This window comes from Narcine bancroftii, chromosome 13 (genome assembly GCF_036971445.1).
Source record: "Narcine bancroftii isolate sNarBan1 chromosome 13, sNarBan1.hap1, whole genome shotgun sequence".
Classification (NCBI taxonomy): Eukaryota; Metazoa; Chordata; class Chondrichthyes; order Torpediniformes; family Narcinidae; genus Narcine; species Narcine bancroftii.
The window spans coordinates 14576826-14602379 of record NC_091481.1 but is presented as its reverse complement, the minus strand read 5'-3'; the positions used below and the strand labels follow the sequence as shown (position 1 = coordinate 14602379).

The 25554-nt window shown below is 39.3% G+C and overlaps 2 protein-coding genes across 4 annotated transcripts in view; one reads left to right on the top strand and one right to left on the bottom strand.

The window, feature by feature from the left end:
* The window catches only part of gcc1 (GRIP and coiled-coil domain containing 1), a 31727-nt gene extending 30169 nt beyond the window's left edge, over window positions 1-1558 (bottom strand). For 2 of the 3 annotated variants that reach the window (XM_069908293.1, XM_069908295.1), the window contains exon 1: window positions 1483-1558. The gene's annotated coding sequence lies outside the window, so the exon portion shown is untranslated. Of the gene's footprint in view, window positions 1-1240; window positions 1346-1482 lie in introns of those variants that run through there. The other variant, XM_069908294.1, reaches the window with a different exon arrangement.
* The window catches only part of LOC138748324 (ADP-ribosylation factor 5), a 32031-nt gene continuing 7913 nt past the window's right edge, over window positions 1437-25554 (top strand). The window contains exons 1-3 of the mRNA XM_069908313.1: window positions 1437-1913; window positions 19906-19986; window positions 22205-22314. Coding sequence (XP_069764414.1) covers window positions 1847-1913; window positions 19906-19986; window positions 22205-22314 — 258 coding nt within the window. The 5' untranslated portion in view covers window positions 1437-1846. The remainder of the gene's footprint in view (window positions 1914-19905; window positions 19987-22204; window positions 22315-25554) is intronic.

Below are 25554 nucleotides of genomic sequence, written 5' to 3'. Positions count from 1 at the left end.
CATGTTGCAACTCTAATCTCTGGTGAGCCCAGTCTTAGAGTATTGTGTTCAGTTCTGGTCACCTCAATTTAGAAAGGATATGGTTGCTATGGAGAGGGTGCAGAGATTTACCAGGATGTTACCTGGATTGGAAAATAAGTCTTTTGAGGCAAGGTTAACAGAATTGAGCAAGGACTTTTCTCTTTGGAGTGCATTAGGATGAAAGGAGACTTAATAAAGGTTGAAGATTCTAAGAAGCATAGATAAGGTGGTCAGCCAGCACCTTTTTCCCCCAAGGACATCTCTACAAAGTGAAGGAAGAAAGTTAGGGTAGACATCAGGGGCAAGTTTATTTTAAATAAAAAAAGTTGCTGGGGGTGGGAGTGGGGGCAGAAACATTAGGGGCATTTAAGAGACTCTCAGGCACATGGATGAAAGGAAAGAATTTAGTATTTTTTTGGTAGGAATATATGTCAGCACAAAAACAAGGGCCAAAGGGCCTGTACTATGCTGTAATGTTCTACATTCTATTTGCCAATCCCTCAATCCAATATAATATATATGATCCTTGGCGATGTATTAAAAATGTCTCTCAAGGGCCCAACAATTTCTGGGATGCCTCTGGTCTAGACCTGGCAATTTGTCCACCTTGATACCATTTAAAACTGCAAACACCTCGTCATTATTGATGCAGACTAGGCTGCCTTTAGTTTTCATCCGCCCCTCCATTTCTTATCCTGTTCAGCAGTAAATACATTCACAAAGTAATTTTTGATCTTAATCAGTTCTGCCTCGACATATGGACTCCCCTCCTGATCCTCAACTGGAGCCATTTCCTCCCCCTTTCTCTTAAATCTTGGATCTTCACCCCTCCCCCGCCAGATTCTGGGGGAATCTATCAAATCTCCCTGCCACATCACACTGGACATTTCCACCCCCCCCCCACCCCCTCCTCAAAAGTTTGCTTCCTGAAAAACAGGCACATAGATGAAAGAAAAAGAGGGTTACAAGGCAGGACTTTTGTTTTGGTGGGAATACATAGGTCGGAACGACATCGAGGGTCGAAGGGCCTGAACTGTGCTGCAATGCTCTTTGCCGGCTGTGAAGTACTTTGGAAGTAAGTTAATGTGAAACAAATGAGAACACCAGAGAGAATGCCAGGCGGATCTAAAACAGCGTCGTCAGCGTTGGGTCAGCACCATCGTTCATCACGAGGGCTCCTCGGCCTCCCCCACCCCAGCTGGCAACTCCCATTCCTCACCCGGATCCCATCCCCTCCTCCGGCAACTCTCGATTCCTCATCCAAGTCCGCCTTCAGTTCAAAGCACCACCGAGGAAGCGGCTGCTGATGCACCACCCCCTCCCGCCCCGCCCCCCCCGCTCCCTTCACTGACGTCTACGACGGGACAAGGAGGCAAAGGTGAACCATCTCGAGAAGGTGGGCGCGCTTCCGAGTGAGGGGCTGCGAAGCGTGGGTGGGAGAGACGGAAGAAATGGCGATACCTGCCGCGTCCTCCACCGGCCCAACAAAAACAGCCGCAACCAACCGGAAGTTCACCTTCCACCGCCGCCTCTGACGTCATTTCTTTATCGTTGGCCGGAAGTCGTCATCAGAGCCCTACTCATCCTTCAAGCCTTTTCGTCCCGTTAGCCCATTTCTTTATCTGTCCGAACGATTCGAGGCAGAACCAGGCCCCCGGGTGCCAGGAGGCCCTTCGCTTCGATCCGTGCGGCTTTTGACTGCGTGCCGGAGCCGCCTTAGGCCTCGAGTCCTCCGCACACCTGAAACGCCCGACTTCCCTCCCCTCTCCCTTCTGTTAATCTCCATTTCGTCCGAGCCGCCAGGCCCCGACCCGCCTTCGCCACCATGGGGCTATCCATCTCCACGATATTAGGCAAATTGTTCGGAAAGAAGCAGATGCGCATCTTGATGGGTAAGTGTCCTATCAACCCCAGCTAACTTTTGGCAAAGAGGAACCCAGTCAATGCAGGGGATTTGTTGTTGTTGTTGTCTTGTTTGCTACAGTCGAAGAGGTCCGTAAAATTGCCCAACAAGAATAGTATTAAAACTATTGTCGAGGCAGAAACAGACTGATAAACGATGAATAATATCAGTTGCAGCTGGTGCCAAGAAAATGAATGCTTTCACATTTAAGAAAAAAAATTGGTATGTTTGGAAGGGGTATGGACTGAGTGCAAATCAGTGCGACTAGGCAGAATAATAACTTGGTGCAGGCCGAAAGGCCTGTTTTCTGTGCTGTCCTGTTCTAGGGTTCTAAAATAATAATGTCTCAGAAGTATAGACAGATCTTTTGGTGGTCCTCAGTAGTTTAGGGGAGGTTGAATAATTGGGGGGGGGTGGGGGGGGTTGGGGAGGGGGAAGAGGAAAATTATTCTTGAACCTGTAAGGTACTGGACTTTGAGCTAATGAACCTTATGTCAGAAAGTAACAGCGAGGGTGATGGGGACCTTTATGATGTTGGCTGCGTTCTTGAGACAGTGTCTCCAATGCATGCTTGAGATGTTGGTGCCCATGATGGGGTGAGCTTGGCTGGGTTTGATACTTTCTGCTGCCTTCTGTGTTCCTGGGCCCTTGAGTTTCTGAAGTTTCCAAACCAGATTCATGATGCAATCGGTCAGGATTCCCCACCCGCCCTTCACAGTATACCTTTGATTTGAATATTATGCAATACACAAAAATGCTGGAGAAACTCAGTAGGGTGTGCAGTATCCATGGGAAGTAAAAAGGCAGTTAATGTTTTGGGTCTGAACCTTTCATTTGAAACGAAAAAACAGGTAGATGCCTGAATAAAAAGTTTAGGGGAAGAGCACAAGCTAACAGGTAAGAGATAATAGGTAAATACAGGTGAGAGGGTAAAACAAAGAAGCTAAGAAATGGTCGGGAAGAGGGCTGAGTCCCGAGAGGGTAGCTCTATGAGATAGAAGGAGGGGAAGGGGGTGGGATCGAGAGGAAAGGAGACAAGGTTAGGGAAAGAGGAGGGGCTTAAAAGAATTTGGAGACTGCTGAGATGGGACAAAAGGTGTTGTGCCTCCAATTTGTGGGTGGCCTCATTTTGGCAGTACGAGGCCTTGAACAGATCTATCAATGGACAATTCCAGGAACTTGAAACCACTGACCCTATGTACTGCATCAAGGAAGGCAGGTGATGAAGACAGAACATTTTCAATGTTTTGCAAATTAAGGGTGAAGGATGTGGTTAATCGTTCTTGGTGATTTAAGGATTTGTGTGTACAAGTGAGTTGCATTTCATTTTATCTATTATGGATTGAGGTTCATCTATTTCCACCCAGTTGTGTGGATTCTTTAGTGACTGAGGCCAATCAGGAACCACAGACTCCCTGCACAGGTTGGGTGCAGGTGATAGAATGAAATCCCCGTTATTGGTAATTCAAGCAGCCAGCCAAAAAAATGTGGAAAATAAATCAGTAAAAAATACAAAATTTCAAAATTGGTGCTCCTAGTAGTCAATCTCAAGCAACTGGAAAATTCACTTATCTGGCATTTATTGATCCCCATAGGTGTCAGATACTGGTTTTGTTTTTACTGTACTTAACTGCGTGAATGAGTTTGAGTTCTCCTTCTGTTGTTTTTGTTATCATAGGACAGTAGTAATTGCTCAGGTACAGAGGTTGCATTTGTGATTCTTGTGAAAAATTATTTGTTCAAAATGATAATTTGTTTTAAAATTGGGCAGTTCATGCAGGCTTGATGCTTAGGATCTGCAATATCATGCGTTCATTCCTAATACATTTTATGGTGCATTTTTTTGTAATTTCAGATTGATTAATCTCTCCTTTCAATTGTTGATGGTTTGCTCTATTTCCAGAAATCAGGAAAATAAGGACTGAATTAGGACATTCGTCTATAGGCAAATTTCTACACCTGAAATGTGTTGCTCTTTGCCACCCCCATAGTCTTGATAGATTTTTGTCTCTGAACTATTTACTACTTCTGTGAATATTAAAACTGGACACTGCACCTTCAAACAGTTCAGTCCAGTAGATTCACTGTAAAACATTTCCATGCATTGTTTCTGTTTCCTTTGGTTAATTAACAACCTGAGAACTGCTTTTAAGATATCAAAATTATTTATGTATCCAGTTACCTGTTAAATCTGCCCGATAACTTTCTGAGCCTCACTCTTTGATCCTCACTAGGTACTCTTTTCCAACCCTTTCCAAGATCCTGATCTCTTAAGTGATTTACCCAGGAAGAGATGCATTGCTAAAACTGGGGACTATTCTATTTCTCATGTCAACATGAACAAATGGTCATTGGTGCTTTTTAACCAATTGTCTCAAGATTGTGCAGTAACACCAAGTCTCTGTTTCTAAAACTTGTTATTGAATTCTTTTGTTTGGTTTGTACTGGCTCCACTTGTTTTTCCTTCAAAAATTCATGATTTGAAACTTTTTTGTTGCAGTAATTTCATATCTTCCTGGCTGAAGTAACTTGATTCTTCCTCACTGCTTACTGAAAGGTGTATTAATTCCATTTTTATCATTTCATCATCCAGGGCATTTGAAATTTTATCCCTTTGTCACCATATCTCTGTTATGCTGTGTTGGCTCTATTTTTAAACCAAATTTTTAAATAAAAAAAAGCAATGTTTTCAAATCTTTTCTGGACTAATCTGATAGCATCTCTTGAAATTTTGACTTAACCACCAGGAAGGACAAAGTTAGCAGGCACACGAGACAACTAACTTCAGGTACCCAAATTGTGCACCATACTGACATGCAGATATTAGGCCATTTATCATGGCTGGGTCTTCTCTTTGGCTTGGCTTCGCGGACGAAGATTTATGGAGGGGGTAAAAGTCCACGTCAGCTGCAGGCTCGTTTGTGGCTGACAAGTCCGATGCGGGACAGGCAGACACGGTTGCAGCGGAAAATTGGTTGGTTGGGGTTGTGTGTTGGGTTTTTCCTCCTTTGCCTTTTGTCAGTGAGGTGGGCTCTGCGGTCTTCTTCAAAGGAGGTTGCTGCCCGCCAAACTGTGATGCGCCAAGATGCACGGTTTGAGGCGTTATCAGCCCACTGGCGGTGGTCAATGTGGCAGGCACCAAGAGATTTCTTTAGGCAGTCCTTGTACCTTTTCTTTGGTGCACCTCTGTCACGGTGGCCAGTGGAGAGCTCGCCAAATAACACGATCTTGGGAAGGCGATGGTCCTCCATTCTGGAGACGTGACCCATCCAGCGCAGCTGGATCTTCAGCAGCATGGACTCGATGCTGTCGACCTCTGCCATCTCGAGTACTTCGACGTTAGGGATGAAAGCGCTCCAATGGATGTTGAGGATGGAGCGGAGACAACGCTGGTGGAAGCGTTCTAGGAGCCGTAGGTGGTGCCGGTAGAGGACCCATGATTCGGAGCCGAACAGGAGTGTGGGTATGACAACGGCTCTGTATACGCTTATCTTTGTGAGGTTTTTCAGTTGGTTGTTTTTCCAGACTCTTTTGTGTAGTCTTCCAAAGGCGCTATTTGCCTTGGCGAGTCTGTTGTCTAACTCATTGTCGATCCTTGCATCTGATGAAATGGTGCAGCCGAGATAGGTTCATCAGATGCATTTCATTTCATCAGATGCAAGGATCGACATGGCTGGGTATAAACCCTGAAACTCTCTATCAACATCATAGTCTCAACACTTCGTTCTTTAATCTCTTCAAGCCCAAATCCATAAAAATATCTGCTCCAAATCTAGCATCTTGATCGTGTTAGAATTTAATTGCTCCCCCATTGATGATTATTCCTTCAGGTGCTTGAATTCTAAGATCTGAAATTCTTTTCCTAAATCTCTTTTAAAACTTATTTTTTGTATCAAATATTGGCCATCTGCACTGATTCGACTTTTATGGTCTTGTGAAGTGGCTTGATGTTTTGCTATGTTAAAGGCACCATTTGAGTTTCATCTGGTGTATTTATGCCTATTGGATTCTCTAGCCTGAGCATTAGTGTCTTCCTTAATTTAGCCACAAAGTTTTGTTGTGCAAGTTTTGAGTTGTCCTAATTTCATCCACAATCTGTTATCATGTATCCAGAACAGCAATGATCTTTTTTACTAAGTCGAAATTTCACAGTGCATCTCCCTTAGGCCAGAAACGGAGCAATTCATTGGAGTTGTATTCTTAAACCAGTTCTGTATCTGTTCTTTTGTGTAAATTTTTGTACTTGAGTTTCAATTTTGATACAAGGTCTTTTTTTCTCAAGCTGAGTGGGAAAATGGATCAGTTCGTGATCAAATAGTGGGGCTTATGTGATAGGCTGAACAGCCTATTTTTTACTCCTATGTCTTAAGGGAAGTCTGTATACCTATAAACTGGACTGCCCTCATCCACCCTCCCTGTATTGTCATCAAATAAAGTTAGTCACAATTTCCCCATATAATTGTTTTGGCTCTTCAGTGGAACTTGTTCATTATTTCCTAAAATATTATTTAAATAAACTTCTCTGCTACACTTGTTAACCTGTCAGATTATTTCTATCTATTTTTTCTGATTAAAATTAGTGTACAATTAGCAAATCGCCAGTCCTCACCCTTTACTTTTTTTTCAAGTTTTTTTATTATAATTTTTTTTATTTTTCATACTGTGAACCATATCAACCAAAATATATATATAAACATTTCTCATTAAATATACACAGTGGCATTTTATCCCTTTTTCCCCCTCCAAAACCAGTAAATATTCAACATATACAATACAATAAAACCATTAAACAATGTCATCACGCAATGAAAAATAAACAAGAAAAATGTGTCATCTACTTTTACACTGGATCAAGTCATTTTGTCTTATCATTTTGGGGCGTGGAGGTCTGAGGCAAGCCCTCTCTGTTATGTTCCATGTATGGTTCCCAAATTTGTTCAAATAATGTGACTTTATTTTTTAAATTATGTTATTTTTTTCCAATGGAATACATTTATTCATTTCCATGTACCATTGTTGTATTCTCAGGCTCTCTTCCATTTTCCAAGTTGACATTATACTTTTTTTTTGCTACTGCTAAGGCTATCATAATAAATCTTTTTTGCACTTGATCCAATTTGAGGCCTAATTCCTAACTTATATAACTTTGAAGAAAGATCTCTGGAATTTTTGATATGTTATTTTTTTGTGATTTTATTTAATATCTGATTTGGATCTTCCCAAAACACTTCACTTTTGTACATGCCCAAATTGCATTTCCTTCTTGCAGCAAAAGCATCTATCTGATAATGTTGGATCCCATTTTTTAAAATCTTTTGGGGCTTGATATATAACCTATGTAACCAATTGTATTGTATCATGCGTAACCTTGTGTTTATTATATTCTTCATAGTTCCAGAACCTAACTTTTCCCATGTTTCATTTTTTATCTTTGTTTAAATCTTTTTCCCACTTTTTGGGTTTATAGCTTATTTCATCCTTTTCCTTATCTTGCACCTTAATGTACATGTTTGTTATAAATCTTTTAATTATCATTGTGTCTGTAATCACATTCAAAGCTGCTTCCTTCTTGTAATCTCAGTCCATTTCCCAATTTATCCTTTAAATAAGCTTTCAGTTGATGATATGCAAACGTTGTACCATGGGTTATTCCAAATTTGTACTTCAAATGTTCAAATGTTAATAAATTAGTTCCCAAAAAACAATTTTCTATTCTTTCAATTCTTTTTCTTTCCCATTCTCTAAAGGAAAGGTTATCTATTGTAAAAGGGATTAGCGGATTTTGCGTCAATAGTAATTTTGGTATTTGGTAATTCATTTTTTCCTTTCTAAGTGAATCTTCTTCCATATATTGAGTAAATGATGCAGTACTGGTGAGCTTTTATATTGTACCAGCTTTTCATCCTACTTATAAAGTATATGTTCCGGTATCCTCTCCCCTATTTTATCTAGTTCTATCTTAGTCCAGTGTGGTTTTTCCCTTGTATGGTAAAAATCTGATAAATACCTTAATTGTGCGGCTCTATAATAATTTTTAAAGTTTGGTAACTGCAAACCACCTTGGTTGTTCCTCTGTTAATTTATCTAACGCTATCCTCGGTTTCCCCCCCTTTCCACAAGAATTTCCTTATTATTCTCTTTAGTTCATTAAAGAATTTCTCTGTTAAGGGAATTGGCAATGATTGAAATAAGTATTGTATCTTTGGGAAGGCATTCATTTTAATGCAATTTACCCTCCCTATCAACGTTAGTGGTAATTCTTTCCAATGTTGTAAGTCTTCCTGCAATTTCTTTATTAGTGGCTGATAATTTAATTTGTACACGTGGCTTAACTTATTATCCAACTTGATACCTAGGTTTCAGATTGCTTGTGTTTCCTATTTAAATGGTGATTCTTTTTTAAATTCCATCATTACTTCACTTTTATTTGTGTTGATCTTGTACCCTGATATTTCTCCATACTCCTTCAATTTCTTAGGTAATTTTTTTACAGATACCTCTGGTTCTGTTAGGTATACTATGATGTCATCTGCAAATAAACTAATTTTATACCCCTTCTCCTTTATTTTTATCCCTTTTATTTTCTGTTCTTATCGGTTCTGCCAATGGTTCTATTGCTAAAGCGAACAGTGAGGGAGATAGTGGACATCCCTGCCAAGTTGACCTACTTAATTTAAATTGGTTCATATATATCCATTTACTGTTACCTTCTCCAATGGTCCATTATACAATGCTTTAATCCGATTAATATATTTTTCTGGTTGATTGAATTTCTGTAATACTTTGAATAAATAATTCCATTCGACTCTGTCAAAGGCTTTTTCTGCATCTAAAGCAACAGCCACTGTTGGCTTCTTATTTCCTTGAACTGCATGAATTAGATTAATAAATTTACAGACATTATCCGCTGTTCGTCTTTTCTTAATAAATCCAGTCTTGTGCTATTATAATCTGAATTAAGTAGAGATATTGGTCTATATGATGTTGGTGTTAGTGGCTCCTTCCCTGTCTTTATTACTGTAATTATTGCTGTCTTACATGAATCTGGCAAGTTTTGTGTTTCTTCTATCTGGTTCATGACTTCAAGGAGAGGAGGAATTAATAACTCTTCAAATATTTTATAGAATTCTATTGGGAATCCATCCTCTCCAGGTGTTTTATTGTTCGGCAGCTTTTTTTAATATATCCTGTACTTCCTCTATTTCAAATGGTTTTATCAGTTTGTTTTGTTCCTCTTCTTGAAATTTCGGCAGTTCAGTTTTAGCTAAAAACTCTTCTACTTTATCATCTTCCCCTCGTTCTCAGTTTGGTATAATTATTCATAAAATTCCTTAGTTTTCATTAATCTCTATTGGGTTATATGTAATTTGTTTGTCCTTTTTCCTTGATGCCAATACAGTTCTTTTAGCTTGTTCTGTTTTAAGTTGCCAGGCTAATACTTTGTTTTTTCTCCTAGTTCGTAATACTTTTGGTTTATTTTCATTATGTTCTTCTCCACCTTGTACGTTTGTAATGTTTCGTATTTTTTTTGTCTGCCAATTCTCTCCTTTTCGTTATATCATCCCTTTTTACTAGTTTCTTTTCTGTACTTACTATCTCCCTTTCCAACTGCTACATACCCCTCCATAAATCTTCGTCCACAAAGCCAAGCCAAAGAAAGAAAATATCCCGATTGTAGTCCTTTTTCATCTTAGTTACATAACTTATTATCTGCCCTCTAATGAAGGCTTTAATTGCGTACCATAATATAAATTTGTCTTTCACTGATTCCGTGTTTATTTTGAAATATGTTTTAATTTGGTGTTCAATAAACTCTCTAAATTCCTGCCTTTTAAGTAGCATGGAGATTAACCTCCATCAATATGTTCTTGGTGGGATGACCTCCAGTTCTATTGCTAATAACAGGGGTGAATGATCTGATGGCAATCTCGCTTTATACTCAGTTTTCCTAACTCTCCCTTGAATATGGGCCGATAACAAAAACATATCAATCTTTGAGTATGTTTTATGCCTACTTGAGTAATATGAGTATTACTTCTCTCTTGGGTGCTATCTCCTCCATATATCCAAAAGTTTAATTTCCTGCATTGATTTAACCATAAATTTGGCTACTTTATTCTTTTTGCTTGTCTTTTGTCCAGTTTTATCCAACATTGGATCCAAATTAAGGTTAAAATCCTATCAATATATTTCCTTGTGTATCTACAATCTTCAAAACAATATCTTGCATAAACTTTTGATCCTCTTGATTAGGTGCATGTATATTGAGCAAATTCCCCCTTACTTCCTTTCTTCCCTTCATATATACATTGTTTTTACATCTTTATATATATTTTATTGCCGTTCTTCATTCTTGTTACATTTCTTCATCTCTCCTTCTGTCCAGCAAGCATTCTGCAATTCTTGTGCTTCCTCCGGATCTGAGAACAGTCTGTTTTGCTCCCCAGGGATAAATATTTTAAACACAGCTAAATGTCTAAACAAAAATTTAAAACCTTTTATCCATAGGGTTGGTTTTGCTGCATTAAACTCCTTCCTCTTCTTTGTGTCTGGGTAAAAAAAAATATTTTTTCACCCTTATATTCCAATGGCTTATTGTCTTCTTTAATTTTATTCTTTGCCCACTTCAGTATATTTCTCTTGTCGTATATCTCAAAAATTTAACTAAAATGGATCTTGGTTTTTGATGTGTCTGTGGTTTCGGAGCTAGTGATCTGTGTGCCCTTTTATTTCCATTCCTTCCTGCATTTCTGTCATTCCAGGATCTTCGGGATCCATTCTTTTATAAATTCCTTCATGTCTGTGCCTTCTTCATCCTACTTCAGGCCCACTATTTTATGTTGTTTTGCCTACTATAATTTTCCAACATATCAATTTTCTAAGCTAACAACTCTTGTGTTTCTATAATTTTATTATCACTTTCTTCCAATTTTCCTCTTAAGTCATTTACTTCCATTTCTACAGCCGTTTTTCATTCTTCCACATTTTCTACTCTTTTCCCTATTTCTGTCATGACCTGCTCTATTCTTTTCATTTTCTTTTAATTGTACTAAATTCTAATGACAACCATTCTTTTAATGCTCTCATTTGTTCTTCAAAAAAAGCTTTCTATTTTCTGTCCATCTGTTTTACCTTCTATTCTGTGTGAAGATCTTGGTCTTCTTTTTCCTCCTCTTCTGTGTCTGTACCTGTAATTGTGTCTTTTTCTCTTCTTTGTATCTGTATCTCTTCTGACTTTCCTGATGAGTTGCTTGTCTCACTTTATCAGGCCTCTTCTTGCTTGGTCTCTTGCTGTTGGTCCTCTTCTGAGCTGCTCATCTGAGCCTCCTCCTGCTGCTGCTCTTCTTTCCTTGCACTCCCTCTCCTACCGCTTTCCTCTTCCAGCTGAGAGCCCTGGTGTTGGGCATCCCTCAGCTGGTCGCTCTGTGGTTGCCCGCTCCTCAGCTGAGCCCCCCTCCCATGGGTTTTTTCCTTAGTTCGCGCATGCGCAGTTGCACACTTTTGTTTGGCCCAGAGAGCAATTTTTCCAGTCCAGCAGTCGGGGGTCGCGGGGCCGTCACCAACTTCGGAGATCGGGTGCTCTTCTCCACCACGGCTCCCAGTTTCTTCATGCAGGTAAGGCCTTCTCCTTTCCCGTCATCTTTTATTCTTCTTTTTCCTGTTGTTTTTACTTTTTCCTTCTTGGGTGCCAATTTCTTTTCTCTACAACTTTATCTTTTATTTCTTATATTTTGTATTTATTGAACTTTGTCTTTTCTTCACTTTTTTCTTCTTTTCTGGAGAGGGCTGCTATTACTCTACCGGCCGCTATTCCATCACGTGACTCCTCTGCTCACCCTTCACTTGAGGAAGATTCAGAAAGGTGGCCACAATCTCAGCAGTTTTTGCCCTTTTTTCTCTCAGCCATGTTAGGTTTATCAAATGGCCTGCTTTATTAGTTTAGCTTGAGAAAAATATTTTAATTTAAAATTATTAATGCATAGAACTCTTTTGTTCCTCAACAATCTCTTCTGCCTTTTCATTAGATGTCCATTTTACCTATTTAATTGACTTCATGCTTCTGACAAACCTTTTATTATTGAACCATAATTTGTATTCCATTTTATGTTAACCACCATTTCATTTTGTACTTTGTTAGCCTGATTTTTTTCCTTTTGTACTCTCATTCTGTTGCCTGCAAATTTAGAAATTAAGCCAAAGGGAATTGTCAAAGTACTGGTTATAAATGTGTAAAGAAAAGTGATAGCACCATTGTGCACACAATATGTACACTTGGTTCTAGTCTACAGAATAATTGTTAACCAATTACTGTATGTTTTCTGGTTATTAGCCAAGCACCCATCCAAGCCAAGACTGCAAAGCAATAGATGTAATTTTACCAAGGTGTCTTTTCAAACTTCTGCAAAAACTCTGGTCTTGTGGGCATTTATTATTTGTGCCATATAGCTTAGTGCCAAATTTATTCAATGTTAAATTTCCTGCGACTACTGATATTAAATTGATAAATTGTAGGATTTGGTTGAGATTAGTACTTAGTACAGTTACTCTGTGTAATACCTCCTTTGCTTCTCCACAAATGTCCAAGTAGATTGAGCACTGAAAGTAATGATAAAAGTCAGTTTCAATCTTTTAATTAATAACTTATTGTTCTTCCGGTCTTTGAATGGTTGAATTTTGCACAGGATGTCAAGTTATTGCACTTTCCCTGAAACTCTCTTTACATTAGCTCATCTTCTGCACAAACATTTCAGCAATAATTTCTATAAATATGAAATCTGTTATGGGAACGCGTGTGTGTCGTCATCAAAGAAATTACACTTCTATTGCGAGTTCAGTTGGATGCCATCTTGATCAGAATAAAGTACTCACTGTTTCTCTCGTGTGAGGCGATTTATTTTTTAAAAGAGAAAAACACGACAATTGGCAACAAGGATCAAAAAAATTCTACACTCTAGGTGACGGAATTTTGAGTAAAGAGGACGTTGGGGGTGAGAATTTTGTGGTGAAAATGATGATTTGGATGATGTTGAGCTGCAATGGGATGAAAGCAGGGAAAAAAGGAAGAAACTTGCAAAGAAAAGAGTGAGAATAAACAGCACTGGCATAGTGGATGTACTTTGTTACTAAATAATTAGTGAAAATGGAAAAAGGGCCCTTTAGGGTATATTAAAGACTGAGGGTATGATTATGTAGATAAATAAGTTTGATTATGTACTACATAATCAGGAAACCTGCAATAAAAACAGGTGCTGTATTTAAGCAAGGTGGGGAGCAGAACATATGGTCTGATCAATACTATTGGCACCAGTAAAACCAAATAACAAATCTTATAAAGAGTTATGTGACCTTGTTGGAGATTCTGTCCCCAAAACCAATAATAATCACTGAAAGGTAAAAATTCTATACCAGGAAGCAAAATGTTGGCAAAACAACCAATATTTGGCTGAATTGCACAAGTTGTCTAAGACATGTACTTCTTGGATGAGGCTTTGAGAGACTGATTGGTTTGGCAGACTGCCATGCCTAACAAAGATTGTTGAGTTTAAAAAAAATTGTGCATCAAATCCACCTATGAGTTAGCTTTGAGGGAGGGGAGTCACGTGATGGAGTAGTGGCTGGTCGGGTGGAACCAGCCCTCTCCAGAGAAAATAAAATAAAGTTGGAAAAAACAGCTCAATCAACATAAAATACAGGAAGAGAAAGATAAAGTTACAGAGGAGAGACATAAGATGGCACCCAAAAGAGAAAAAGTAAGAAAAACATTGAAAAGGGAAGAAGGAAAATCACTGGAGAAGAAAGAAGACCTTACCTGGACGTCGGAGCAGAGAGCCACCATGTTGGTGAGTCCCCAGAGAAGCAGTGTCCTCCTGACCAGCGGACTTAAAAAAAAAAAAGGCTCTCAGAGCCAAGAAGAGTTGCGCATGTGTAGTGCGCAAGTCAAAGAAAAGGTTAACGCCAGTGAGAAGAGGACTCAGCGGAGGAGCAGCCAGCTGAGAGATACCCAGTATCGGGACATTCGGTTGGGGGAAGCAAGAAAGAAGAAAAGAAGAGTGGTGAGAAAGAGAATGAAGGGCTGGAAGAGGGTGAGCGGGCAGGGGGTGACCTGTGGCGGGGGCCCAGCGGCGGGTCGGCCTGCAGCGGTGGGGGGGGGTGGGCACAGCAAGGATACAGAAGCAGCTCACCAGAGAAGGATTAAGATATACAGATACAGAGAAGAGAAGAAAATGACATAGACATAGATACAGACACAGAAGAAGAAGAGGAAGAAGACCAAGAATTTCAAAGGAAAGAAGGTTAAATAGAAGGACAAAGTTTAGATAAAGCCTTTTTCGAAGATCAAATGAGATCATTAAAAGAATGGCTATCATTAGAATTTAGTTCAATCAAAAGAAAAATGAAAAGAGCTGAAGACTGAATGCAAAGCTTAGAGTTGGTCATGACTGAAATAAGGCAAAGAGTAGAAAATGTGGAGGAACGAGAAGCTGCTGGAGAAATGGAGATAAATGATTTAAGAGGGAAGTTGGAAGAGAGCGAAAAACATTAGACAAGATTTATTGTCACAAAAAAATTGACGTATTGGAAAACTACAGTAGGTGAAACAACATAAAAATAGTGGGTCTGAAAGAAGGGTCAGATATGAAGAATTTATAAAAGGATGGATCCCGAAGGTGCTGAGAACTACAGATTCACATGAAGAAATAGAAATCGACACAGTATTCGAACAAATTTGGGAACTGTCATGGAACTTGGGGGCTGCTGTATCATTAATACCGAAAGATCTGAAAAAGTTCTGCCCAAACTTGAAATGAAACAGTCTGACATTGTGTTAAAGATGATTATGGGAGAGAAAGTTGAAATGCTATGGAAATGTGAAGTGGACATAGAGTATAAGGGACAGATAAAGAAAGGATTACCTCTCTACAAGGTAGATACAAAAGGACCCACCTTGTCTGGAAGGGATTGGTTGGCACACATCCAATTTGATTGGAAGGCAACTGATGTGAAGAATGCACAAGCTTTTGATGATAAAAATCAAAACTGCAACAGATGCTTCAGAAGTACTAGACCGTCTTTGGGAAGAATGTGGGAAAAAATTCATGGAGTCCAGGTCAAATTGCAAGTGAAACCAGAAGCAAAACCCAAGTTCTTTAAGCCAAGGACTTTACCTTTTGCTATCAAAAAGGCAGTTGAGACTAAACTCGAGAGATTAGAAGGTAAAGGAATAATTGAGGAACTTCAGCTCTTATTGTACCAGTCAGAAAACCCAGTGGTGAAATACGAATTTGTGGTGATTAACCAAGTCCTGCAAGTCCCCAGACATCCAATTCCGAGAGTCGAGGAATTATTTCAAGCTCTCAATGGTGTAAAAAAGTTCACAAAATTAGACTTGTTGCAAGCGTATCAACAGGTTGAATTGGATCCCAAATCGAGTAATTATGTTGCTATCAACACTTGCCTGAGATTGTTCACTTATACCAGGATACCATATGAGATATCATCAGTTCCAGTGAAATTTCAACCTGTTGTAAGGACTGTTACCTTGAATGTTACCCTAACCCATCATTACGGGTCGTGACAGTGCAGAGAATCTAACCTGGAAAAGGTCCTAGCCAGGTTAGAAAAAGCTATAGACCGGCAGTGTCAGGACAAGTGTGTATTTATGGTATCTTCAGTCGTGTATTTGGGATTTACGACTGCCTGTGAAGGAGTCAAGATGAAAACAGCTGTACCTTTCCCATCGAATCGAGTGGAGTTGTAATCATTCTTGGGTTTGGTTGACCCCCTCTACTATTTGTTGAAATTGTGTTGGAATGCTGACACCAACAAAGCTTTTAATCGCTTGAAGAAACTGCTGACTTCAAGGGATAATGTTCTCATTCACTATGACCCAGACAAGGAAGTGATCCTGGTTGTTGATGTATCTCACAAGTCATCGAAAAAGGAGAAGAACCAGTTGTATCAGCTTCCCACTAATGGCCTGTGAACAAAACTATGTACAACTGGAGAAGGAAGGATTGGCCATAATATTTGGTCTCAAATAATTTCCACCAATACCTACATGGTAGGAAGTTCACCTAGAGACACAATAAACCACTGAGTTTGATCTTGGGCCCCAAGAAAGTTATTTCTGTGTTAGTGGCAGCAAGAATTCTAAGAGCAATGGAGCTTGCAGCATATGATTATAATAAAGTTGTGTCCTACTGATAAGAACAGCCATGCTGATGCATTATCACGCTTACCTCTGCCTACGACAGAACAGAAGGGAGTATTAATTGGACTGCGGGAACAACAGCTATCAATCAAGAACAATTGCACCACTTGCCCATTACAGGTCAGACGAATAGCAAAGAGGCCATGCTGTCAAAGATTCTACTTCACCTTGAATGGATGGCCCAAGGCCAACAGTATTACTCACAGATTGAAAACTTTATAGATGTGGCTAAAAGAACTCCACACCAATCAGGAATGGATGCATCGCATGCATGTATGGTGGCCATTGATTGACATAGATGGTTTGGAGATTCCACATCTGCCAAGAAATGCAACCTAAAGCACCCTAAGCAGAAGTGAACCCATGGCATTGAATTCATATTAATTCCGCTGGTCCATTTATGGGGGGAAATGTTTCTGATTCTTGTTGATGCACTCTAAGTGGCCTATAGTGTGGTGAATGTGGTCATCGTCAATGAAAAAGGCAATTGAGAGACTATGATGTCTGTTTGCAGGTTCTGGACTACCCATAGAACTGGTTTCAGACAATGGAGCTCGATTTTGTATCAGACATTTTGAAGCAGTTCCTGTTCAACCACAATGTGCAGCACATATTATCTGCACCCTCCCATCTGAATACTAATAGGGAAGCTTTGTGCAAACTTTTAAAAGGGTGATGATGGCAAAGTTGTTATTAATAACATAATGGAGTCATAAAATTGCAGAATTTCTGTTATGCAGAACAACACCACACTCCACTACAAAAGGCACACTGGCAGAACTGATGTTGGGACACAATTTGAGAACCAGACTTTGTATTCAGCGGTTGCCATCCTCCAGTAAGCCAGCAACATCTCTGGAGATCGGAGAATAATTATTAGTAAAAGATTACAGGGAGAATAAGGAACATGGCTAAGAGACATGCTTCCCAAGAAACTAAGTCCATGTCATATTTGGTAACAAGTTATGGAAATGACACATTGACCAGTTAAGAGGAATAGAGGACCCCATTTCCATTCCGATTTTGGACCATCCCCCTGGCATTCTGCTTTTGGCACAACCTAACTTTGTTGCTGCTTTGATAGCCCTGGTACTGGTTGCTGAGCCACCGTTGTTGGTGGCTGCACAGGAGCAAGGATTCGGCAAAGCAACAGATACATAGAGTTGGCTAGTGAGAAGTTATCTGCTCCTTGAAAAATTGTACTCCTGTTTGGTGTTCTTCATCCCTGAGAAGATCCAAGAGAGAAAGACATCTTCCAGTACATCTCAAAGACTATGTGCAGTGTCTAAAAGACTTTGTGTGTTGATAATTGATGCATTTTCAAGTTAGATTGCATGGGTTACAATTATTAGTTAAAGTTGTGCTCAAGTTCTCTAGTGTTTATAAGTTTTAACATATTTAATTTAAACTTTATACTTATTGACAAGTAAGCAAGATTTTTTTTGATGGGAAAGTGTATTGTGGGAATAAGCGCATGATGTCATAAAAGGAGTTGCATTTGTTTTGCGATTTCAGTTAGACACCATTTTTATCAGAATAACGAATGCTCACGGTCTCTCTTGTGTGAGGCAATTCTTTTAAGAGAAATACATGACAGAATCCCTGATTTTTTTTTTCTCTCTCTCCATAAAGCACATTGGATTACATTTTTCTGTTAACTTCTGATCTAATTTGTCCAATTGTTTGCTTTCCTTTTTTAAAATTCTGTGCTTTTTGCATCCAGCCTAGTTTTTTTTTAAACTGAATTATGAACTTATTTGTTTAATTTCAACTTGGATATTTGGATATTGAAATCAATGAGGAATTGACTGTAGTCTCTGTTGACTTTAAACAAAGCTGCCTCCAGTATCTGTTGATCTCCAAACTTGCAATTTCTCTTTTGCCATCGTTCTTCCTGTTAAGCAATACAACACGATCCAACACCAGGATATTGGGCAGTTGAAATGTAACGCGATTAAACTGACTGAATAGCTAGTCACAGTAAACAATTCTCACACATCAGGAATAAAAACTGAAAATTAAATTAGGATTGAAATGTGCACATAAAATTAAGATAGATGTTGGAATGTAAGAAACTTGGATTTTTAAAATAAAAATATTTTAAATTACAGAATTTTGGAATATACATTTGATACGTGTTAAAATAAGTTTTTAAGACTGGGAAAAAAATTTGCTCAATTATTATCATGCAAAAATTGGTTTGCACCTCATTGACATATAGTCAAGCTTTCTCTGATCAATCCCTCACTCTAAAATAGTTCAGATAAAACCAGATGTGGAAATGAAATCTAATGACCCATCTATGGAAGGGTTAAACAAACTAACCACTCCTCTGCCTATTTTCTGCAGGTTTTGTCTCCATTAGACATAGGAACAGAAATAGATTATTCAGCCCATCGAATCTGCCTCGCCATTTAATCATGAACTCATCCATTTTTCCCACTCAGCCACACTTTCTCTCCGTAACCTTTGATGTCCTAGCTGATCAAGAGCCTTTGGCATTCAAACCATTCTCATCAGAATGTGACATTGTAGTCTCCTTTCTTGACTCTTACTGCACTTAGAATTGTGTTTTTTCAATTGAAAAGTATTTTGAGTTTTATGAACCTAAACAGAAAATGCTGGAAACAATATGCAGATTGGGAAGCGTGTTACTATTGCAGTTTGGCCTCATTGCCGATGAGGGTTTCTCCAATCTAGGTTATTTCTTCCTCCCTTTCCTGCTGCCAACAGTCCCAGTCAAGATTAGCACTTCATCAGATCCCTCCCCTATTGCTTCTCATTTTCATTTGTGCATGTGCATTCACACAAACAAAAAAAATTGTTCCAATATCCCAAATTCAAATATTGTATTCAATGTTTAAACATAGAAAAAAGAATTCTGATATTGATTTCTGTCAGTAGATAAATATTTTAAAATTTTAGATTTGAAAGTGTACAACTTCAGAAACTCATTCCAGTGAGACCTGATGATTAGAAGATGTGGCTTAAGATTGAAAGTTGATAGAAAAACAATTGGTAAATTAATCGATTAGAAAGGCATGACAGGAGATAACATTTGAGCAAAATAACTTGTATAGTTCACAGCTGACATTATTATTTTGAGTGGTTCATTGGCTCTGTATTTAAACTCTTATGGAATCTTAACACACATTCACTTGGTTTCTCAATCTCCCCAGTGTCTATGAATTTATTAAGAGATGTTCCTAAGACTCATGTTACCGCTATAAATAAATAATATATATATAAAACAAGGTTATAAATTAGAAACAAAGTAATGAAAAATTCTTGAAAAATTGCTGGGAGAAGAATAAATGCTTAGTGTTTTTTGGACTTAATTATCTATTTCCATGCTATAAATTGTGTAACTATTCCTAACCGAGGAAATGGTTACTGCTTCATCTGCTCATTGCAATATTTAAGTCCACAGCTTCAGAACTCAAAAAGGAGTTTCTTGAGCTCTGACATTTAATTGAAGCATCACTTATCCTGGATTGCTCAATGTCTGGAAGCCAACTATTTTTTAATAGTTATCCCTTCATAACTTTCAGAATGTTTTAATGAACTTTCTTAACTATCTTTGTCCTAATGAAAATCATTAGAAAATACCCTTACTACAGGAGCAAGTTGATGTAGAAAGTTCCTTCGATGTGTTGTATATTTTTAATAGGGAATACCATGTGGAATACTTTAGAGTTGATATGTTTACTTTATGAAACATCAACATTTTCATGTATCTAAACTAATTTGTTTCTTTTCTGTAACCCAGTGGGACTTGATGCTGCTGGGAAAACTACAATCTTGTACAAGCTGAAGCTGGGTGAGATTGTCACCACCATTCCAACTATTGGTAAGTTTCTTGATAATTTTAGTCTTGAGGGAGGGGGAATGGGAGGGTCTTGAGGGTGGGGGGAATGGGAGGGTCTTGAGGGAGGGGAGAAATGGGAGGGTCTTGAGGGAGGGGAGAAATGGGAGAGTCTTGAGGGAGGGGAGAAATGGGAGAGTCTTGAGGGAGGGGAGAAATGGGAGAGTCTTGAGGGAGGGGAGAAATGGGAGAGTCTTGAGGGAGGGGAGAAATGGGAGAGTCTTGAGGGAGGGGAGAAATGGGAGAGTCTTGAGGGAGGGGAGAAATGGGAGAGTCTTGAGGGAGGGGAGAAATGGGAGAGTCTTGAGGGAGGGGAGAAATGGGAGAGTCTTGAGGGAGGGGAGAAATGGGAGAGTCTTGAGGGAGGGGAGAAATGGGAGAGTCTTGAGGGAGGGGAGAAATGGGAGAGTCTTGAGGGAGGGGAGAAATGGGAGAGTCTTGAGGGAGGGGAGAAATGGGAGAGTCTTGAGGGAGGGGAGAAATGGGAGAGTCTTGAGGGAGGGGAGAAATGGGAGAGTCTTGAGGGAGGGGAGAAATGGGAGAGTCTTGAGGGAGGGGAGAAATGGGAGAGTCTTGAGGGAGGGGAGAAATGGGAGAGTCTTGAGGGAGGGGAGAAATGGGAGAGTCTTGAGGGAGGGGAGAAATGGGAGAGTCTTGAAGGGATTTTAAAAAAGCATGTTTCAAGCTAAGGCATGGAGACCACAGCTCAAGATTGGGGTTAGAATGGTAGGAGGAATAAAAAAAGTCCCTGTTTGTTTGAATGGATATGTTTAGGAATAGCAAGACACTAATAGAAATTACGATTGGGATAAAATTTATTAAAATAAGCAGAGTCCAATGCTGAAGGAAAATTTCTTAATGAGATGCCGATGTGTATGGATGGTGAAAGCGAGTATCTTTGATGCTTTTAAAGAAGGGGCATAAAAGACAGTTTTCCTTATGGTTCAGTTTTTTTAACCAATTTGTCTTTGGTGTGTGGGAGTTGGGTTGAATGGCTGTGGTAAATAAGCACTTCTGTTTGTATCTGATGAGAAAATCAGGGGAGTATTAATGGGCAGTCGGAGAATAGGTTGCAGAGAAATAATTGGGGAAATTGCAGTGCTCTGAAAACCAGCACCTATAAAACAGCTTTGGAAATACAGAAAAGTTTCCAGAAGAGGGCTGAGAGTCCTCAAAATCAGAATCAGATGTACTGTCATGAAATTTGGTGCTTTGCGGTAGCGTCATCTGCAAACATCTATATTATAACCATCTTATAACATGACTATAAAAAAAAATAATGCACGAAAAGGAAGGCAGTGGCTTAGGTTCATTGATTATTCAGGAATTTGATGGCAGCGGGGAAGGAGCTGTCCTTGTGCCACTGTGGGCTCATCTTTAGGTTCCTGTACCCTTTCCCTGATGGTAGGAAAGTGAAGAGGGCATGGCCTGGGTGGTGGATCTTTGAAGATGGAGGCTGCTTTATATAAAGACACCACCTCATGTCGATGTCCTCGATGGAGTGGAGTCCGGCACCTGTGATGTCACAGGCAGACTTAACAACCCTCGTTTATTCTTGTCCTGAGAATTGGCGCTTCCATGCCAGGAAGTGATGCAACCAGCCAGAATGCTCTCCACGGTACGAGAGAATTCGGTGACATACCGAACTTCCTCAGGTACCTCACAAAATATAACTGGCCCGATGTGATATGATCATGTAGGGCATCACCATAGAATTGAAGTTGTGTGAGGGGGAAGATTCTGTCTCCGTGAATTAAGTTTCACTCAAAGCTGCAATGTCCGTACAATCATTTTTAATAAGGTTGAGTAGTAAGGCTGATAGGAAAGACATTGGTGAATCAATTGTTTGATTTGAGCACATAAATTGGACAGGAAGTTAAAAAGTGCTTAGTTGTTTATAAAGAGACAGTGACGTGTGCCTTGATGTATTGAGCAGGGAGTAAAAAATATGCACAGAGGATAATTGGGATATCATTTAGGAAAGAATGAAATCTGGGTTTGCAGTCAAAATTGGAAGACCAGAGGAGTCGGGCTGGGCTGGAGTCGAGATTTGAGTGAAGTTTGTCTGCAAGGCCCCAAAAATAAGATGTCAAACAGAAGTAGCCAATTGGACACTGATTTTTGAAATGGAAAATAAACTGAAGCTGTGGATGTAGGAAGAGATTGTGGCATCGTTATTGAACATTGTCTGTTTTTATTTCAGGTTTTAATGTGGAAACTGTGGAGTACAAGAACATCTGTTTTACTGTGTGGGATGTTGGGGGTCAGGATAAAATCCGCCCTTTATGGAGACACTATTTCCAAAACACCCAGGTATGTTTGGTTGTCCTGTGCTCAAAGCTAGAAATCCCTTTACATGGCATTCACCATTTGACTATCCTACAGACAAAGTGATTTTGAGCGCTTTGTGCAAGAATAGTGCACTTTGATAAAAGTAAAATTTGTTCCAGAGCTTGTCATGATGTTGATTTAGGTTCAGCACTGTAACTTGGGAAATTAACCATTTTTGTGACCACTTCTCCATCACCAGGTCAGAGGTGGACCTATTCTCTGAATCTTGTTTATAGCTCTGTTCATGTTGGTGCATGTCAGGACTTGAATAACATGCAGATTTAGACAGACATTTTCATCGTGTAACCGCCAAGAAGTTACCATCTGTAGTCTCTTTCACAATGGCACCTTGTTCCAGTAATGACAGCCAATCTACCAGCTAAGGGTCCAGTGTGAAAGCTCTTTAATTGGCACGCAGCCATCATCAGATGCTGGAAATGATGTAATCTAGGTGTCTGATGATGTCTGCCTGCCGATAAGCCCAGTGTGAAAGGGATATAGGGTATCCTGGGATAAAGTAGTGACACGTTGATTATGTTTTTGCGTGAGTGCAGGAACGAGAAGGAAACAAAAGATTAAAAAGAGGGTATAAACTTTGCCGACCTAAATTAACCTTTATAAATGTTCAAAGGATCGTGGGAAAGTCACAGTGGGAGAGAGATAGCAGATCTGCCATCCCAGAATTCCAAGTGGTGGAGAAACTCATGCATACAGCCCTTTCCCTGCGCACAGAATTCTGAGAGGGCAGGTCTGCTATTGCTCTTTCCCACAATCTTTATAAATTGTGTGGCTATTGATGCTAGGACTTTCCCATAATGTTTATAAAATTTTGTGGCTATTCTTTCCCACTGACCTTTATAAAATTATAAAGGTTTATATAGGTTTGTACAACAATGGGTTGTACATTATGCTTAATTATGTACATGATTCATTTTGTTTAAATACAAGATCATAATACATTGATTGGGATTTGGGCAAGTCCACCATCACTCAATGTGTCATTCAGACAACACTGGTAGAGGATAAAATCCCTATCTCTGGGGATGCCTTGTGATGAGTGTGAAAGGACACCGAGAAATGGTTAATAGTGTCCATTGTGGAAGGCTTCCTTAACCAGTTCACTGAATGTCCAGTCTACTCGTTAGCCAGTGCGAAAGGGCTTATAACTTTGCTATCACCTATGAACTTGGGTGGTTCGTTGGTGATTTAGGTCAATGACTAGCTGTCAGACCCACTTGAGCTGCACAAAATCAAGAAGGTTTGACAGATTGAGGAGGAAGGTCCTTTTTCCCTTGGAGAAATGGAAGTAGAGATTTAAGTTAATTGGTAGAAAAATCAAAGAGGGGATGAGGTAAGTTGTTATTTTAAAATTATGGTGGATCTGGAGCATGTGGCCTGGCTGAATGGTGAAAAAACAAAATTGAATGACTGAAGACCAAAAGATGTAAAGGCAGAACACAAGAAAATAGTGTAGAAGTATGCCACCTCGCCCGTTCAAGTCTGCTGTGCTATTCAAGGTTATTGTTGATCTACCCAAGCTTAACTCCTATGCTTGACCCCATAGCACTCCATTCCTTGATTTTTAAAAAAAAAGTATCTATCATTGAACTACATCTAGTGACATAACCTCTACGTTGAGAATTCCAGAATGTACTGCTCTTTGCAAGAGGTTTCTAAGTTCCTCTGTTTAAATGACCAACACAATATCTTTTGTTAAAGACTAATGAAATCTTGACATCTATGCTGTCATGTCCCAATAGGATTTTGTACATTTGAATAAGGTTACCCCTAATTTTTTAAAATTCCATAGAACTCAGACCCAGCTTGTTGAACAGTCTAGCACAAGACCAGGATCTTTAGCCTACCATGGTTTTTACTCCCATCTCCCTCCACATGTACTTTTATATTCCTGACCTGTTTGTGTCTGAATAACTCCTATCACACCTGCATCTGCTACCTCCATTCTCAATATGTTCCAGGCATCTACCATTCTGTGTATGTAAAATTTAAAAAAAAACAACTTGCAATGCACATCTCCTTTAAACATTTCCTCTTTTGCCTTAAACCGATATCCTCCAGTATTTGACATTTCCACCCCAAGGAAATTGACTATCTACTCCATCTATGCCTCTCTTAATTTTATATACTTCTCAACCTCTGGCACTCCAGAGAAAACAATCTAAGTTTGTCCAATCTCTTCTTGTAGTTAACACATTTAAATCTAACTAACATCCTGGCAAGCCTCTTCTGCACCTTCTCTAAAGGCCTCACGTTTCCTTTAGTGTAGGGGCCAGAATAGCACGCAATACAGTAGTCCAAATGTGACCTCACTTGTTCTCTTATATTCTGCTATAAGTGTACAGTACTCTCATCCAGGAATTAGCCTGGTACAGCTTCTTTGGACTGCCTCCAATGCTTCTCTAACTTTTCTCTGATGAGGGGATCAAAACTGAGCAGTAGCCAAGGTGTGGTCTCATCACTTCTAACAAAACTTCACTCTTTATAAAGTTCAGTCCGTTTGCAATAAAGCCTGATATTCCATTCGCCTTCTTTAATCCTTAACCTGTCTACTAATGTTTTGTGACTGATATGCATGAATGCCAAGTTGCCTTTGTACCTCACTCATTGACCGTCTTTCTATTTAGATGGTCGTTTTGATTCCTTTTACTGAAGCATTAACTCACAGTTGCTAGGTTTTTAACCCACTTTATGAATTGCTCACTATCCTGTTGCAGAGTCATAATATCCTCATCATAAATGGCCCTTTCACCTATTTCTGTGTCATTAGAACAATCTTCTATACCTTACATTCTGTCCTTCCTTGCAATTCATCATTAAAAACAGTGAAAGATAGAAGAGTAGGAAGTAGAACTTGTATTCAAGGTAACTGGAGAGGGATCGTGCAAAGGAATGGAAAAAGTAATCCTTGCGATAGAGAAAGAGTATACAAATCTGAGCCTTTATTTATTTAGATTTTTGGAATATTTTATTTAAAATTTAAACCTTTATTGAATAGGAAGACCTTCAATAGGACAGCACAAGAATAGGCCTCTTGACCTGCAATAAACATGCAAAACATGTCCTAAACAAAATCACTTCTGTCTGTATACAATCCATACCTCTCCATTTTCTACATATTTGTGCGCTTATTGAAAAGCAAGTTCAACACTATTGTAATCTATTTCTACCATTACCCCTGCCAGACGTTCCATGCACCTCCTG